Source organism: Sparus aurata, chromosome 17 (assembly GCF_900880675.1).
Source record: "Sparus aurata chromosome 17, fSpaAur1.1, whole genome shotgun sequence".
Lineage (NCBI taxonomy): Eukaryota > Metazoa > Chordata > Actinopteri > Spariformes > Sparidae > Sparus > Sparus aurata.
In genome coordinates, this window is record NC_044203.1 from 35,526,415 (window position 1) to 35,543,043 (window position 16,629).

A 16,629-nucleotide genomic window follows, 5' to 3' on the forward strand; every position below is an offset into this window, starting at 1 on the left:
CAGTTAAAGATAATAAATGTTATTATGCATCAAAAGTACAAGTAAAAGTCAATTATTCATATTTATATGGATGTGTATAATTAAAAGGCTGAGTCTCGCCTATAATCAGAACTGATATGATTGTTTGAATCAGTGTTATTGTTTGTTTATTAATCTGAACACTGATGGTATAAATACATTTCGAAATATACTTCTTTGGCTCTGACGCGGTGATTTTCATAGTAACTAAAGTGATCAGAATAAATGTAATGGATTACAAAGTACAATACCTGCCTCTGAAATGTAGCCAAATGGAGGTGTCAAGTAATTGAGTTGGGTTACCTTCCATCTATTTTTGGGCAGCTTTGACTACATAATGGTTCAAACTAAAAAATCATTTTATTTATTGATGATGTGACGATTTATCAAAGCGATTGAGTTTTTCCAGACTCAAGTCGATGGTCTAAGAACAGAGGATATCGTGCACGATACAGGTTGTGGAAATACAAATAAAACTGATTTGATCGTCTTCATTTGATGTGTTACCATGCCAACATTTGGCTGTAAATGAAAACTCCGATAGATCTTGGATAGATGTCCAAACACTGGATGTAGTTCTGTGTCTACGTGGGGAGAAGCCACAACAACTTCCTGCCGCACTGCCCACAAGTTTTTAATGTATTAAAACAAAATGACACACAACTTACAAGGAAAACCATACTGATTTGATCTGTGATCTGTCATTCAGCATGGGAGACACTGCGTCATGTTTGTTTTCCCAGGACTTTCCACAAGTGACGCTGAATAGCAAGCGCTTCCTTCTTCTGTTTGTTGCCATTATAACAACACATAAATAGCATGACTTCCTGTATGTATTGATCTTAGAGAAAGAACTTTAACACACTAACTGAACACTTAGACTGGTTTAAATACTCGAGGTGGAAACGGTCTTTTGGGGGATCAGTTAGTATGATTGTACTCCACAGGCATGTGTTGCTTCCGTCAAAACTATCTTTGTGTTTTGCACCTTTTTTTTTCGTTATCTGTGGTTGATGACACATCTGTCACTGTGGTATTGCCTCATAATCAAAAGGCATAAATAGGGAATGATTAAACGTATACATTCACACACTGATAACAGAGAAGGTAGCTGGTGACTGAAGCTTCAAGACGCTCTGAGCTGAATGGAGATAAACCCATACATCAATTCACCAGCTGGTGATCAGAGCGATGGAGAGCCGCAGAGAGGAAACTCTCCATCAGGTAAGAATATTTTACCTGAATGTTTTTTTGTTTTTTTTATACTTTTCGATGTTTTGGTTTGGTTTGTAAGCTCATCGTGAGTGCGAAGAGACTGTAACCATCAGCAAAAGCTCCCAACAGACAAATATACCTGCGATTTATGCATTTTTTTGTTCTTCTTTTTGGAGTTTTTAACAGTTTTAACTTTGTCTTTCCATGTCCGACACATCACATGTTGGTTAGAAGGCAGCCTCTCTAGTAAGTGATTTTCATAAAGCTTGTCTAGAGAAACTCTTCATTTTAATATTTGATAGATGGCTGAATACACTTGTAAAGCGCTAGTGTTTTTTTTTTTTTTTTAAACTTTAAAGATTTGCTGAAGTAAAGATATTTAAATATGAGCTGTTAGCTTACTGCTAATATTACATCAGTACCATTTTCAGGAATAGTCATAGAAACCTTTTCAAACAGCCACTTCCTCTTATTTTTTTGAGGATGTCGTATCTCTTCTGCAAAACCTCAGTCCAGTCGAGTTTAATCTTCTAAAAAACATCTCTGTTTATGAAATAAATGCAATTGGTTATAGACACACAGCTGGGTTGGCTCTAAATGACAGAAAGGCGGTTATTACACCTGCATTTCTCCCGATGTTATTAATATAATTATGATGGGTGGTATGTATTTTTATCTTCCTGTAGGGAGGTCAAAACTTCTCCTTTTTGTTGGACTCAGCTTTAGCCTGCTGTGCATCATACAGACCACCATCAACGTTTCAGTTTGGCTCCAAGCCGGTGAGTATCAGCCCACACCTCCCACCACATCACACCACAAGATGAATACACAACACAGAAAGACTTCCACCGGAAATTGACACTATAGGTAATTTTCAGCTCCTGCTGATGTGTGTCATCATTTTTAAAGGGACAGTTCACCACAAAATCAGAAAAAAACACATTTCCCCTCTGAGTTGTTGAGTTTTTCAGTGATCGGCTGTTGAAATATTGGTCCTCCCTGGAATATAATGGAGCTAGATGTCACTCAGCTTGTGATGCTCAAAGCTCCAAACATACATTTACAAAAGAAATCTCGACCCGGTTACAGGAGGTGTCTTTTCGACTACACCTACCAACCGTGTCACCGCGCAGGAAGAAGCTTGAATCTAGAGGCTAGCCCTTTAAGCTAACGTCCCGGCTCAGCTGAGGATGACCTGTAATGTTTACATCATGTCTTTGAGTCTCTCATCCATGAGTACTTCCATGCTTCCTCTTGCCTGGTGATAATCTGTTACTGGAGATAACAGTAGTAAAGCTTGTACAACAGTGGTCAACTAGCAGATTAGCTCATTCGTGGTAATCCTGGCTTGGCTACCACCTGATTCTCGCTCAGTGCTAATGGCAGGATACTGATCTTCTCATTGAATTCTCAACAAGAATGTAAGTGTGTTATATATTGTTATATATATTCCGTATTTTATACTTCTCTTATAATTTCTCTATGCCGGATATTTCTGTTTCTGAGTGGAGCAGCTGTAATGTAATCCAATTACCCCCGTCTGGAATCACTAAAGTGTTTCTGATTCGGTATCCACTATCTTCTCATCTGTTTTCTTTCCCTGCAGTTGAATGTTCTAACAGTTCAGACCACAACTCGACTAGCAATATCACCAGGATGTCAGATAGTGACATCAGCAACCTGATTTTAGAGAGAGATCAACTGCTTCGAGATAAAGACCAACTGAAACTAGCTAAAAATCAACTGATTTGGAAGAGAGATCTATTGCGCCATCAAAGAGATCATCTGGTTCGAGAGAAAAAACAACTGAAACGACAGAAAGACCAGCTGAAACGACAGAAGGACCAGCTGAAAAGAGAGAAAGATCAGTTGATTTGGGAGAAAGATCAACTGAATCAAGAGAAAGGCCAACTGAAATGTGAGAAAGATCGGTTGCTTCGAGAGAAAGATCAACTTCTTCAGGAGAGAGATCAATTGCTCCATCAGAGAGATCATCTTGTTCGAGATAATAACCAACTGAAACGAGAGAAAGACCAGCTGCTTCAAGAGAAAGATCAACTGAATCAAGATAAAGATCAATTGCTTCAAGAGAAAGATCAACTGAATCAAGATAAAGACCAATTGAAACGAGAGAAAGACCAATTGCTTCAAGAGAAAGATCAACTGAATCAAGATAAAGACCAACTGGAATGTGAGAAAGATCGGTTGCTTCAAGAGAACCATCAACTGAATCAAGATAAAGACCAACTGAAACGAGAGAAAGACCAATTGCTTCAAGAGAAAGATCAACTGAATCAAGATAAAGACCAATTGAAACGAGAGAAAGACCAATTGCTTCAAGAGAAAGATCAACTGAATCAAGATAAAGACCAACTGGAATGTGAGAAAGATCGGTTGCTTCAAGAGAACCATCAACTGAATCAAGATAAAGACCAACTGAAACGAGAGAAAGACCAATTGCTTCAAGAGAACAATCAACTGAATCAAGATAAAGACCAACTGAAACGAGAGAAAGACCAATTGCTTCAAGAGAACAATCAACTGAATCAAGATAAAGACCAACTGAAACAAGAGAAAGACCAACTGAATCAAGATAAAGATCAATTGCTTCAAGAGAAAGATCAACTGAATCAAGATAAAGACCAACTGAAACGAGAGAAAGACCAATTGCTTCAAGAGAAAGATCAACTGAATCAAGATAAAGACCAACTGGAATGTGAGAAAGATCGGTTGCTTCAAGAGAACCATCAACTGAATCAAGATAAAGACCAACTGAAACGAGAGAAAGACCAATTGCTTCAAGAGAAAGATCAACTGAATCAAGATAAAGACCAACTGAAACAAGAGAAAGACCAGTTGCTTCGAGAGAAAGATCAACTTCTTCAGGAGAGAGATCAATTGCTCCATCAGAGAGATCATCTGGTTCAAGATAATAACAAACTGAAACGAGAGAAAGATCAACTGATCGAAGACAATAGGATGTTAAATGAGAAGATCTGCAAACAACAAATAAGTGAGTGAGTTTTTTTAATTCATATATTTTGAGGCAGTGACATTGGACGTCAGTCCATTTGGTGTTAATTCTAATGTGGCAGTTATTAGAAACATTTTACAGCAGTTTTGGAATGTTTTACAGACAAATGATGACCTTAAATGATCTGTGATTGTCAAAGCCAGGTCGACCGTGGAGCATTTTTTAAATGTTGATCCAGAACCATCATCATATAAATCATCACATCATCAGTAAATAAAGTGATTTTAACTTTGAACCATTATGGTGACATGACATGGAGCCAAAGCTTTCCAAAAATAGATGGAAGCTAACCCAAGATGGTCGCACATAATCAAACTTTACTATAGACCTATCAAATATTGTTATATACCAACCTGTCCATGGTCATTACGGTCCTTGTTGTTCAGGGTCGTGATTACAGTGATGGTTCTGGATCAACATGGTGATGATGGCAACGATGGTGTGGACCGCACCTTGAACTGTCATTGCTCAGGCTGTTCAGTCCGCTCTCTGGTTCTGTCCTGTTTTTATTTTTCTTCTGATCAGTTTTGTGCATTTGCACCTTATTTTCTGACATATAGCTGACCCGTCTGGTCCCGTCCCACCTCGTCCTGTTCTGTAATGTTCCATCTTGTCCTGATGCTTCCCGTCTTGTGCTTGTTCCTCTTCAGAGGGAACCGCCCCAGGCTGTCCTCCAGGATGGCGGTCATACAAGGGCGCCTGTTACCTGCTTTCCCCGGAGACAAACACCTGGGATTATGCCAGACGTGACTGTGAGGCGAATGGAGCTCATTTGGTAGTTTTCAATAATCAAGCAGAAGAGGTATTTTTAAGCTGTTTTATATAAACCTTGTACACTGTGTTACCCTGCAGCCACTTGACTAACCACAGTGATTGACGTTTTACAATTTCACTTCTTTCCCAGCAGGCAGTAGTCAATATGTTTGGATGCAGTTTAGAAATGTGGATTGGCTTGAGATTGCAACAAGTTTGCCAGACCTGGGATTGGACATTGGAGGACGGAAGCCAGCTGCGTTATGAGTAAGACTTTTTGAATGTTTGTGAATAGAATGAGCCTGACTAACAGTGATGTACTCTTTCAACATGTTAGCTTGCTGTATAACATTTTGATGTCTTATTTGTAATCTTTGAAAGGTGTCTGGTATGTCTTTGGTATGTCCCCATTTTACTTTAAAGTGAACTCTCGCCAAAATGCCAGCTAGGCTTTTTTTGTGAATGTACCCGAGTCAAACCTTCATGTAAAAGCATAATCACGATGAAAGAGGCACTTTTAAGATTTACTGTATTTTCGTTTTTGTGTCAAACTCATTTTCAATGGGAGTGCTACGGGCACTTTTACGAAAAGCATCAAAATCTCTATTTTTAAAACACTAAGAAGTCTCGATACAACATGAAACTTTGCTGGTAGTATCACCAGGGTCTCTACACATGAACACGAGCACTGAGAACATTGTTTGTGTACACAGAGTTACTAAAAAGAAGGTTTTTGAAAAACTCATGTTAGCAGTAGCTTGTTCCGCTCGCCGCCATCCTGCCAGTGGAGAAGTGTCGATCTCAGAATGTGACGTAACCTGGAGGACAGTTAAGGTGGAACGCTCCTAAAGCTTAGTTCCATTTAAATGCAGGATAATTAGTTGTTTTGTCGCGAAAAACAATATTGACCTTGAAGTTGAAAAAGGAGCCTCATATAAGAAACAATACTAAATTCAAAAGCCAGAAAAGTCACGCGAGATATCGTGTGGATAGTTGTTGTCAGACAGACTTGACAGTAGTTCCACCTTAACTGTCCTCCAGGTTACGTCCCATTCTGAGATTGACACTTCTCCACTGGCGAGCAGAACAAGCTACTGCTAACGTGAGTTGTTCAAAAACGTTCTTTTTAGTAAACTCCGTGTACACAAACAATGTTCTCAATGCTCGTGTTCATGTGTAGAGACCCTGGTGATACTACCAGCAAAGTTTCATGTTGTGTCGAGACTTCTTACTGTTTTAAAAATAGCGATTTTGATGCTATCGTAAAAGTGCTCGTAGCACTCCCATTGAAAATGAGTTTGACCCAAAAACGAAACTACGGTAAATCTTAAAAGTGCCTCTTTTATCGTAATTATACTTTTACACGAAGGTTTGACTCAGGTACATTCACAAAAAGACCCTAGGTTGCTTTTTGGCGAGAGTTTTGCTTTAATGACAGCATGCACTCGGTCCGGCATGGACTCCACACATAGTGTCAAAGTCACGTTATCCCAGCATGATTTGACAGTGCTCCACAAAGCTTCCTGTGATGTCTAATATATTCTGAAATTCAAGCACATTTTTGAAGCAGTTACATTTCCACTCAAATTGTCAAGCCCAAATAACTCAAGATTTCATCCAGACGTCTTTTAGAACTGCACAGCATTAAATAAATCCCTCCTGGGTGATTCTGCTGAGATTTATTAGGGGTTGTTGTTGATGTAATAGCGGAAGGGTCTCATGTAACGTCGTCCAAGTTTGATTTTGACTTGAATGTTCAAAACTTTTACTTTTTTAAACAGATACAACCACCGCTTTGTCGAACAAACGACTGTGTCACAGATATTACCACACGGACTCACTAAACACAGTTAGATTGTTAATGATTGCATTCTGATTTTATTATTATTATTATTTGGAGAAGGTGTTGGTTATACTGGCAAACTCGGACTGTCTGTCTTGCACAGTTCCACTCTCACCAAATCCACACAGTGTCTTGTGTTTTGTTTTGTAGAAACTGGAATAATCAGCGGTATCGTTCCAACCATAATCCAAATGAGTACTGTGCATATGCTGACAAGGACTCGTCATCCAGGAACAACTGGTTCCTGGGCAGCTGTGAAGACCAGCGCTTTTGGATGTGTGAGCGCAACATCTGTAACTGACCGCATACAACAAACACATCTGTAATCAGCCTAACCCTCTATCACACACAATACATATATATAATATGTACATATATTCATGGCTTTTGTTTGTTGTAATTGTTGATGCTTTATTTTAATACCTAATTCATGAAAGACTTTGTTCAAATGGAGTTGTACTAACAGCTTGCGACCACTAGAGGGTGTTATTTTGATACTTTTGTCCTCTACAGAGCAGCTGCAGAGCATCATTATGTCTCTAAACCCTCAACCTCAATGAAATGTATTTTTGATTATAATGAAGACAGAATTTAAACTCTTTGGAATTGTTTTAAATGACTTAAAGCAGCTGTAAGTTGTTATTGTTATTTTTTTATATCAAAAAAGGATTAAATAGCTCTATATTTGGTCTGGAAGACATGTCTCTCCTCCTGCTGCTCATGCAATTAAAGAGAAAATACATTATTCTGTCATCCCTGCCCACTTTATCCAATCAGGACAGAGAACTCCATGAAGGGGCGGTCCTTTCCCTAAGAGAGGAGACAGAGGGGATGTTAGCTGAAACAGCGACAATGCTTACAGCAGCTTTAAGCCACGCATCAAGCATTTAGTTTACTATATATGTCTTGTATCACTTTCGTATTATCCTGTTTAACTTATACTCTAACATGGCAATAAAGATGGCTTTGACCATGAAATACAGACAAGCCTGTGATTCTGATTCTGATGATTTTCACATCAAAACTTTAGCTGTAATTCTTCTTTGTTTCTCTGAGGAGACTGAAGGTTTTAGACCAGCGGCACTACATTACCCACAATACAACTTAGCCAAGTGACATCACTTGAGTCCAATTTTTGAGATTACGTGCCACGAAAGATTTTACATTACTTTTTTAAAATGCAGTAGAGACCTGTAACCACGATGATGTGTACTAATGGTGGCATTTTTCCTTTAACAGTGTTTGGATTGGTCCTATGATGTCTTTAAACTAATTGTTAAAGCTAAAATATGTAATAAAAACACGTGTAAGTGCAGGGTGTTGGAACATAGTCACATAGATACCTCCTCTGTGAAACTGTCGGAGTATGAGGACCACTCCTGAACGTGTGCAGGGATGAGCAAATAAAGATACAGATATCTTACAAAAACAACATATTTCACCGAAGGTCATCTTGAAGATCCATATCCTTGAGTCCCGGGCTAACTTGAAATATAATGTTTTCTTGATTGAAGTCTCAACAGCTGAGCCTTGAAAATGCTAATACAAATATTTATTAAGCGTTGTAATTTATTGAATCAGTCATCTGAAACGTTAATGCTCTAAAATGCTCCAAAACTGACACTGCTCTCTCATATAGTCCCTGTTTATACCTGCCTGAAAGTCTCTTTTACCTGTCCAACATCGTCACTGTGGGGTGAAAAACAGTCTCTCCAGACCCAGTAGAACAGAGCTTGGTTCTAACGTTGCCTTGGACGGGTTGAGCCGGAAGCTTAAAGACTGATGAGCTGCTGTTGGAGAGATGTCCGTGACCAGAACAGCACCACCTCAGTTCCTCTTCCTGTCGTCAGGAAGCAGAGAGGAAGTCAAAGAAACGGGGACAGAAAGGTCAGGTGCCTCAGCCTTGAATCGAGGTCTACCTCATGAACTTCTGCCTCCGCGCTGTTATGTAACTTCCTGAACAGTAATAATGTAGAATCTGTGGTACACTGAAGAAACCCACCAACACTGAACGATGGTTTCTATGAGCCATGACCACAAAATCTCCGTAAGCTCAGCCGCAACTCAAATCACCAGAGTTACATTTCTTTGGGTTCAGTTATCAGTCTTGATTTGTGATGATGCTGTATCAGGTGATCTGGTCAGGTGGGTTGCACTTCCTGAAAGGCCTCCTCTTAACTCTGAAGGTGAAAGTGCAGATTTGCTGACACGCCACATTATTCTGCAACCCGAATGACGCGCCTGCTGACAGCCCACCGCCGCCCCGCGGACCCTGAAGGATATCCAGAGTCACATCAGCATGTTGCGTGTCTCCTCGAGCTGCCGGCGGTGATTTATCTGAATAACAGGATGTGTCAGAGCCTTTTTAAAAAAAGAGGAGGAGACGGAGACGGACGGCGGTGTCCTCTCGCTGCTCCTGCACCTCGGTCACAACCCTGACCACAGTGTGTGTGAGCCTGAGTGTGGCTATTAGTTTACTGTCAGCGTGATGTATTGCTGCTCCAGACAGGAGGATCTGTCTTCTCAGAGTAAACTGACAGTGATGTATGGAAAATACATTTGGGCAGGCTGCTGGGAAACATGATATATACTCGCATACATGTTGATTTTTAAATATATGAATATAAATTACAGTTTTAGATTCCTGCTCATTAAAGTCTTTTTCCATTTGCAGGATAAAATACGAGGCCTCACATTAAGCTGTCTGCAGTAATATGCATTAACTAAGAATAAATTAACAGATAAATAATCACAATTTAGTAATTTTACTCATACGTCATGTAAAAAGTCACCTTCACCTTAGTTAACATGAACACCTTCAGCTAATAATTTGCTTCAAACATTAGTTACATTAGTTTTACTGCCTTAACTAATGTTAATTAATGTATCCTTGTTGTAAAGTATCACCCGTATCTTAAAGCCAGATCAGAAAGAAAAGAAAAACAATGTGCGATATGACATTTATCTGCAGAATAAGACACATATATGCATAACATTTTAAACATTCCAGCCCTCATGTGGTCTCAGCCGGGCTGGACGACGCCGGCAGATTCCTGATATCCACTGAAAACATGGAGGTTTTATCCTGTCGTGATAATGAACGCACACTTTCACAGAGAACGTTGCCTCTGAACGCGTCTTTCTCTTCTGATCAGCCTCTTAACTCTGGTGTCTGCCTCGTAATGTCGCCGACCTGAGACACACGAAGCTCCCGCTCTAACTCTGGATGAGAGCGTCAGCTAAACGGCTAAACAGCGAGTGTAACTCAATGCGGAGTATTAACAGTGTGCTGTGTGTGGTACGTAGCAGTCAGACAGTGGTTGTATTCACAGCAGGAGAGAAGCAGATCGCAGCTGTTTAAATTAAATTAAGCTCACTCTCGTGAGGCCCGCGTTGTGAGTGGCTCCGGATAAGAGCGTCAGCTAAATGCCTGGACGGTCGAGAGGGAGCGCTGCCAAATTAGTTACTATTAGATAGTATGGGCAGGAAAGACATGAAGAATTTAACCCCAAGCATCTGGAGTCACACTTAGAGCTGACTTTATGTTCCGAGACAGGACGTACATCTCGTTCTGAAATTGTCCGGGTAGGTAAAGGCACAAAACACTCGGTTACGAATCAGAAAACGTCACGATTTGGCTTCAGATACTCCAAAATGTCCAAAAGCTTGTTAAAAATATTCAGTGGTTTCAAACTTTCAAATGATGAACCGTAGTCTTGAACAGTGGTTAGTGGCTTGGAAGCCTTCTACCGTCCCCCAGATACACCCCAGAAAGCACACACACATTTTTGCAGCCTTTGGACTAACAAATAAAACTAAAAAAAAAAAAAAAAAAGATGTAGTATGGGGATACGACAACTAAATGTCCACCCCCTGATGTTTCCAGTGTAATTCGTGCGGATGCTTTTGGGAATGTAACGTGACCGTGATATGACAACTATTGTACAAATGTGTGTCTGTGGTGTGCAGAAACATAAATTGCCAACATTTTTCTCCTGCATCTTGGCTGCTAAACCCTCCTAAATCCTGCACACTGGACCTTTAAAGGAGAACTTCGGTCGATTTAAACATGCAGCTTCATTGCTCAAACTACCCTTGACTTGCCAGTACCGAAGACGCGAACACATTTGGTCCAACCATTACAGAGCTCCGTGAACGGAGATTTAGCGTTTACAGCTAACAGCATGGGGTCAGAACTTTACACTGTGTTTTAAGCGTCTTAACATGCTCCACATCTCACACCAAAAGTTATGCAACATCAGCAGACACCTTAGCACACAGCACTGTAGCGTGTATGACTCAAAATGAATAAAAAAGTAGTTAAAATAGTGTGTTTGTGCAAGGAGCCACGTACCTGTCTGTTGACATCGGCGTCTTCCGGTAGCTAGACCAAACTAGTCGATCCGTCGAGCGTGCACTTACTCCCTCACTGGCGGAGACGGAAACGTAATCCAGCATTTTCGTGTTTCTGTTCATAATGTACATGTCCATGTTACAGCCTGTCATGAGCCATGAGCCTTACAATAGCCTGTTAAGCCTGTTGAGTGCACGCTTGACAGATTGACTAGTTTGGTCTAGCTACCGGAACACACGGATGTCAACAAACTGATATGTAGCTCCTTGCACAAACACGCTGTTTTAACTACTTTTTTATTCATTTTGAGTCATACACGCTACAGTGCTGTGTTGTAAGGTGTCTGCTGTTGTTGCATAACTTTTGGTGTGAGATGTTGAGCATGTTAAGATGCTTAAAACACAGTGTAAAGTTCTGACCCCATGCTGTTAGCTGTAAACGCTAAATCTGCGTTCACGGAGCTCTGTAATGGTTGGACTAAATGTGTTCGCGTCTTCGGTACTGGCAAGTCAAGGGTAGCTTGAGCAATGAAGCTGCATGTTTAAATCGACCGAAGTTCTCCTTCAACCCTCTATGTTCAGTGAATGTTCCAGTATCATTTGTACAGACTGTGTTTTGTGTGTGAAGGACAGAAGATGTGGGCGCTCTGGTCTCTTGAATAGAGGCCGCATTCCTGCTTTGTTACAAAAGACCTGATGGTGATGAATATGTTTAAGTCTCCATCTGTGTCCTGACGCGTCCTTCAGGGGGAACGCAGTAGAAATCTGACAGCAGGTCTGCTGGAGAAGCCACTTCAGGTTTGTTTCCTGTGCCGCTTGTCTCCTCCCTCCTCAGTGCCTCGCTACCTTGATGGCTTCTTGTCTGAGCTGCTCCTCGAGGTGAAGCAGGCTCATTGTGTTGGTTATGCAACGGTTTTTTAATGTCACCTCGGGCTGCCGTCTTTTCAATCTCTGTGCTTTCAGTACTTTCTCCTCTGCTGAGCAGGAGGAATGAAAACAGAAGATGTAAAAGGTGATTCGAGTGTGAGGAGAGAAAGTGTGTGTGTCTATCTCTGCAGAGAGCCTGCATCCTTCTACATATCTGAAATATTTTAGAGGCGATTCGGCTGTTTTTTGTTCCATCTGACAGCAGATTAGAGGCCGTCCTGAGGACTCTGGTATATTCGGTTTGAAGATGAATCTCTTATGTTCTCAGAGTTCATCAATTACAGCGCAGGACGAAAATTCCAGCTTGTCTCTGTCAACATCAGACGTGCACATAGTTTCGATCTCATGAGCTGACCTCTCTGATGTGTGATGATCAGCTGTGCTCAAACAAAAACAAACATTCAGCTCGGATGTTCGTGATTTTACTGACAAAAACTGATTAAATTCACAGTTTCATAACGACTGCCTGGGAAAACATCAGGGTTCGCCGGGTTTTTTGCTGTTCAGAGAGAGAAAACTCTTTCATCTCTGAACAAACACACTTTTGTTAAACTGCAGATTATTCTGGGAAACTGTGTTAACAACATTTACAGCTGCTTAAATTAGGAATTAGGGAAGAGTGATCTCAATGTGGGCCTAATTTTGACGGGGAACTCTTTAGCAATTCACACATCAAATAAGGCTGTCAGTCTCTTTAACTGCATACAGCCTCATATCTGTTACATATAACTAAATCATCGTCCATAATTACATTACATGTTATTTCTCTGTGTGATCTGTAACTTAATAAAACAACATTGTTGTGTCGGTTCTTCTAGGAAAAGTTACGGCAGCATTCATCACAAATTAATGGGATTTCATGTGTTAGTTACTCAGAGATAAGAATTCATTTCCATACACAGACAGTGTTGAGGAGTTTATCTTGTCAGAGGTGCAGAGACGTGTCGCGGGACATGACACACAAACACAGGACAACATGACCGTCAGTGAGTCCAAAGGGCAGGACGAGGAGGTGACAGAGATACCTGTCATCTTAGAGTGACATGGTGTTATGTGACAGGGTATACATATATATTCATACATGGCTGGACCTGATTTGATGGCTTATGTATATATTATAATACCACATTGTGAATAAGGTCAGGTGTGAGTAAAAGTTCTGCATTTTTATATAAAAGTTGTCAGTATAATCAGGATAAAAGCCCGCTGGTGCCTCCAATGATCGAAAACAAACCTTTTGATCAGTGATGTGCACAAGGGGGCCCAATTGTTGTGGTCCAATTGTTGAAAAACGCACGCTAAAGTGCCTTCTTGGGAGCCAAAACATGCGCTAAAGTGCCTTCTTGGGAGCCAAAAAAGCGTGCCAAAGTGCCCTCTTGGTTGGCTAAACACACTTAACTGCCCCCTTGGCTGGTTGAAACATGATAAACTGCCCTCTTGGGATCCAAAACACGCACTTAAGTGCCCTCTTGGGAGCCAAAACACACGCTAAAGTGCCCTCCTGGGAGCCAAAACGTGCGCTAAAGTGCCTTCTTGGGAGCCAAAACATGCGCTAAAGTGCTCTCTTCGGAGCCAAAACACGCGCTAAAGTGCCCTCTTTGGAGCCAAAACACGCGCTAAAGTGCCCGCTTGGGAGCCAAAACATGCGCTAAAGTGCCCTCTTGGGAGCCACAACACGTGCTAAAATGCCCTCTTGGGAGCCAAAACGCGCCCTTCTTTTTGCCCCTGCCCTTCAAAAAGTCTGTGCATGCCACTGCTCTTGATGCCTCTTTGGGAGATAAAGGCAACATTCCTGTGTGAGACATTTCTCTTTTATTTGATGTGGATCTGTTTAGTTGTCAGACTGTGAACACCATTAGAATTTTTCAGAGACTTCTTTCCAAAGCATCTTACAGCTGCCATGCACGGAGCCGTCGAGCACATCAGGAGCAGTTTGGGGTTCAGTATCTTGCCCGAGGACACTTCAACATGCAGACCAGGGGAACTGAACCAGCAACCTTCTGATAACAAGACACTGGCTCTACCCGTGAGCCACAACCACACATATCACATCTCTCTCTATGTTGCCAGTTTCGTGTAAACTGAAGCTGTCATTTTCTTTAGTCTGTGGCATACTAGAACATGAATTTGATTTGACTTGATTTGATTTGACTTGGCACCTCCCCACACTGTCCAAACTACAAGTACATGGTGTGTTCTGTATCATAAATACTTTTTTCTGATTTATGTAACATTCTAATAATTTTGAGACGCTGGATTTTTGATTTTCATGAGCTGTGAGCCGTAATCATTCAAATTTAAAACAAAGAAAGGCTTAAAAAATGTCACCTTATGTGTGATGAACAGTGTTGGGGAAACTACTTTGATTCATTTCTACCCCTGGAGAAATGTAGTTTGTAAAACTACTGCTAAAAAAAGTAGCTTTATCAACTACTTATACTCATTATACTCATTTAACTCAGTGTTGAATAAATCAACATATGGTGTATATGAAACAAAATATAATAGCCTACAAAAAATTCACATACCAGAAGAAATATGCCTCTCAACTCGAGAGGAAAAAGCCGAAAAAAGTCAAAATATTTGTTGTTTTTGTCTTGCAGGGCTCACATGTGAACACGTGGGTCGTGTCTGTAGATGCATCTATATCCAACATGTACATGCTCAAATATGGCCGTGGTTAGGCTGGCGCGTTTGGGAGCACATCGGGGGTAACAGGAGGGTTGTCCATGACATGCTTGTGCCATATGAGCTCTGCCAGTATTTGAGTGCTGCCAGGGCAAGCCAATCAGAGGCAGTGTTGGCATGACATGTTTCATGCCTTTTTTCAAAGAAAAATAACATAAAATGTATATTGTATAGGTCTTTTTTAAATAAAAAGTATTTCATGTTACCGGTCAAAATCGTAGTTTGTATATTGAGTAGTTAAACTACAAAAAATGACCCAAAAAGTAGTTGAATTACTTGACGCAGCACAAAATATGAATGTAGTTTAAATACCAGCAAGTTACAGTAAATTGTAGTTAAGCTATGTAGTTCAACTACATGTTGTTTACGTCTCCCCAACACTGGTGATGAATATAGAATATATGAAACTGTCATCTTATGTGTAAAATTAAGGGGAAAAAATTAACTTTTCTATGATATTCTAATGTTTTTAGCTGCACCTGTATGACAGCCAGCTCCTCCTCCTGCGTGTCACTGATGACCTCTCATACACTCACAGCCTCTCTGAAGGGGGCGTTCCCGGTCTGAGCGGAGCTCCGGTCATTTCAGAATCGGGCTCAGTGTGGAGGGAGAGCTGAGCGGGGAGAGACGCTGCTGCTGCCACCGCTACTGCTGCTGCTGCTCGGTCCCCTCGGTGGATACAAACGCAGGATGCTCGTCTTCTAAAACCCTCCTTTTAGAACAAATGACCCTCACGCTGGTGATATAAGTGAATATAGGTGAATCTAACGTGTGGTGAGCGGCTCAGACGGATGACACTGGCGTCTGTGAGTCCGCCGGTGTAACGTTAACGCGTCTTTGTTCGGCTCTGACATCTGTCCTTCACCTCCGGAATGGACCGTCCGGAGAAGGAGCACCGGTCCGACGACGAGGCCGAATATGAGGACGAGGAGGTGGACCCCAGAATCCAGGTAACTACTCCTGACATCCAGGCTGATATCGATTAGTTTTTTATTTAATTTTTAATTGATCCGGTCTCATTGTAGTGCAGCGCTGTAAGCTAACAGCGAACAAAGTCCTAGCATGATGCTGCCTGTCCTCAAACACATCATCAGTGTCCTCAAACGCACCAGTGTCTCTTCTTTTTAAATGTAATAAACTTTTAAACAACATTTCTTTAGCTTAGATGTTGTTTTACATCTGGATTAACTCCCACAGCTGTGACAGCTGGATGTTGGTGTACGTGATGTGAACAAGGCGAATCTGATGCTGATGCAAATGTGTTGAAATCACTTCGGTTCATGCTAATGCTGTTAAAAAACAAACAAAAGAGGCTTAAATCTCCAGTTTGGATATAAACAGAGAAGAAGACATTATTGTTAGTCATACATGAATGTATTATACATTTTAATATCCACACAGGGTTAAAGATGAGTCAAAACTGTGTGTTTATGAAAAGCTTTTCAATATAAAGTTACAGTTTTTGTCCAAAATACAAATTAAAATGTGGTAAAAAACATGAAAATGATGAATAATATTAAGTCTGAAGTATAAACACTGTGAAGAAGACAGAGTGAGTAATGTAATGGACTAGGAAGTGGACGAAAATAAGTATTAATGACTTCAGGTTCTGAGAAATGACAAAAAGAAATAAAGATTTTGGGCTGCAATTAATTGCCAATTATTAAATCTATCAGCATCTATTTTGATAATCAATTATTTGCTTTGAGTAATTATTTCAGGTGCTATTCCAGTTTATTAGACATGAATATTTTCTTGTTTTCCTTCCTCCGCTGTGACAGAAAACAGGATATTTGGG

General features: G+C 40.7%; 2 protein-coding genes across 3 annotated transcripts in view; both read left to right on the top strand.

Moving 5' to 3' along the window:
• The first annotated feature begins 1,912 nt into the window (after positions 1–1,912).
• On the top strand, positions 1,913–7,820 carry LOC115566887 (trichohyalin-like). Its single transcript, XM_030392938.1, has 5 exons — positions 1,913–2,012; positions 2,840–4,246; positions 4,918–5,069; positions 5,175–5,287; positions 7,014–7,820. Exons 2-5 carry the CDS (start codon positions 2,890–2,892, stop codon positions 7,162–7,164), a joined length of 1,773 nt encoding a protein of 590 aa, XP_030248798.1. The 5' UTR covers positions 1,913–2,012; positions 2,840–2,889; the 3' UTR covers positions 7,165–7,820.
• Positions 7,821–15,419: 7,599 nt separating this feature from the next.
• Positions 15,420–16,629, top strand: part of sh3bp5b (SH3-domain binding protein 5b (BTK-associated)) — a 36,504-nt gene continuing 35,294 nt past the window's right edge. For both annotated transcript variants that reach the window (XM_030395121.1, XM_030395122.1), the window contains exon 1: positions 15,420–15,781. In XM_030395121.1, coding sequence (XP_030250981.1) covers positions 15,704–15,781 — 78 coding nt within the window. In that variant the 5' untranslated portion in view covers positions 15,420–15,703. The remainder of the gene's footprint in view (positions 15,782–16,629) is intronic.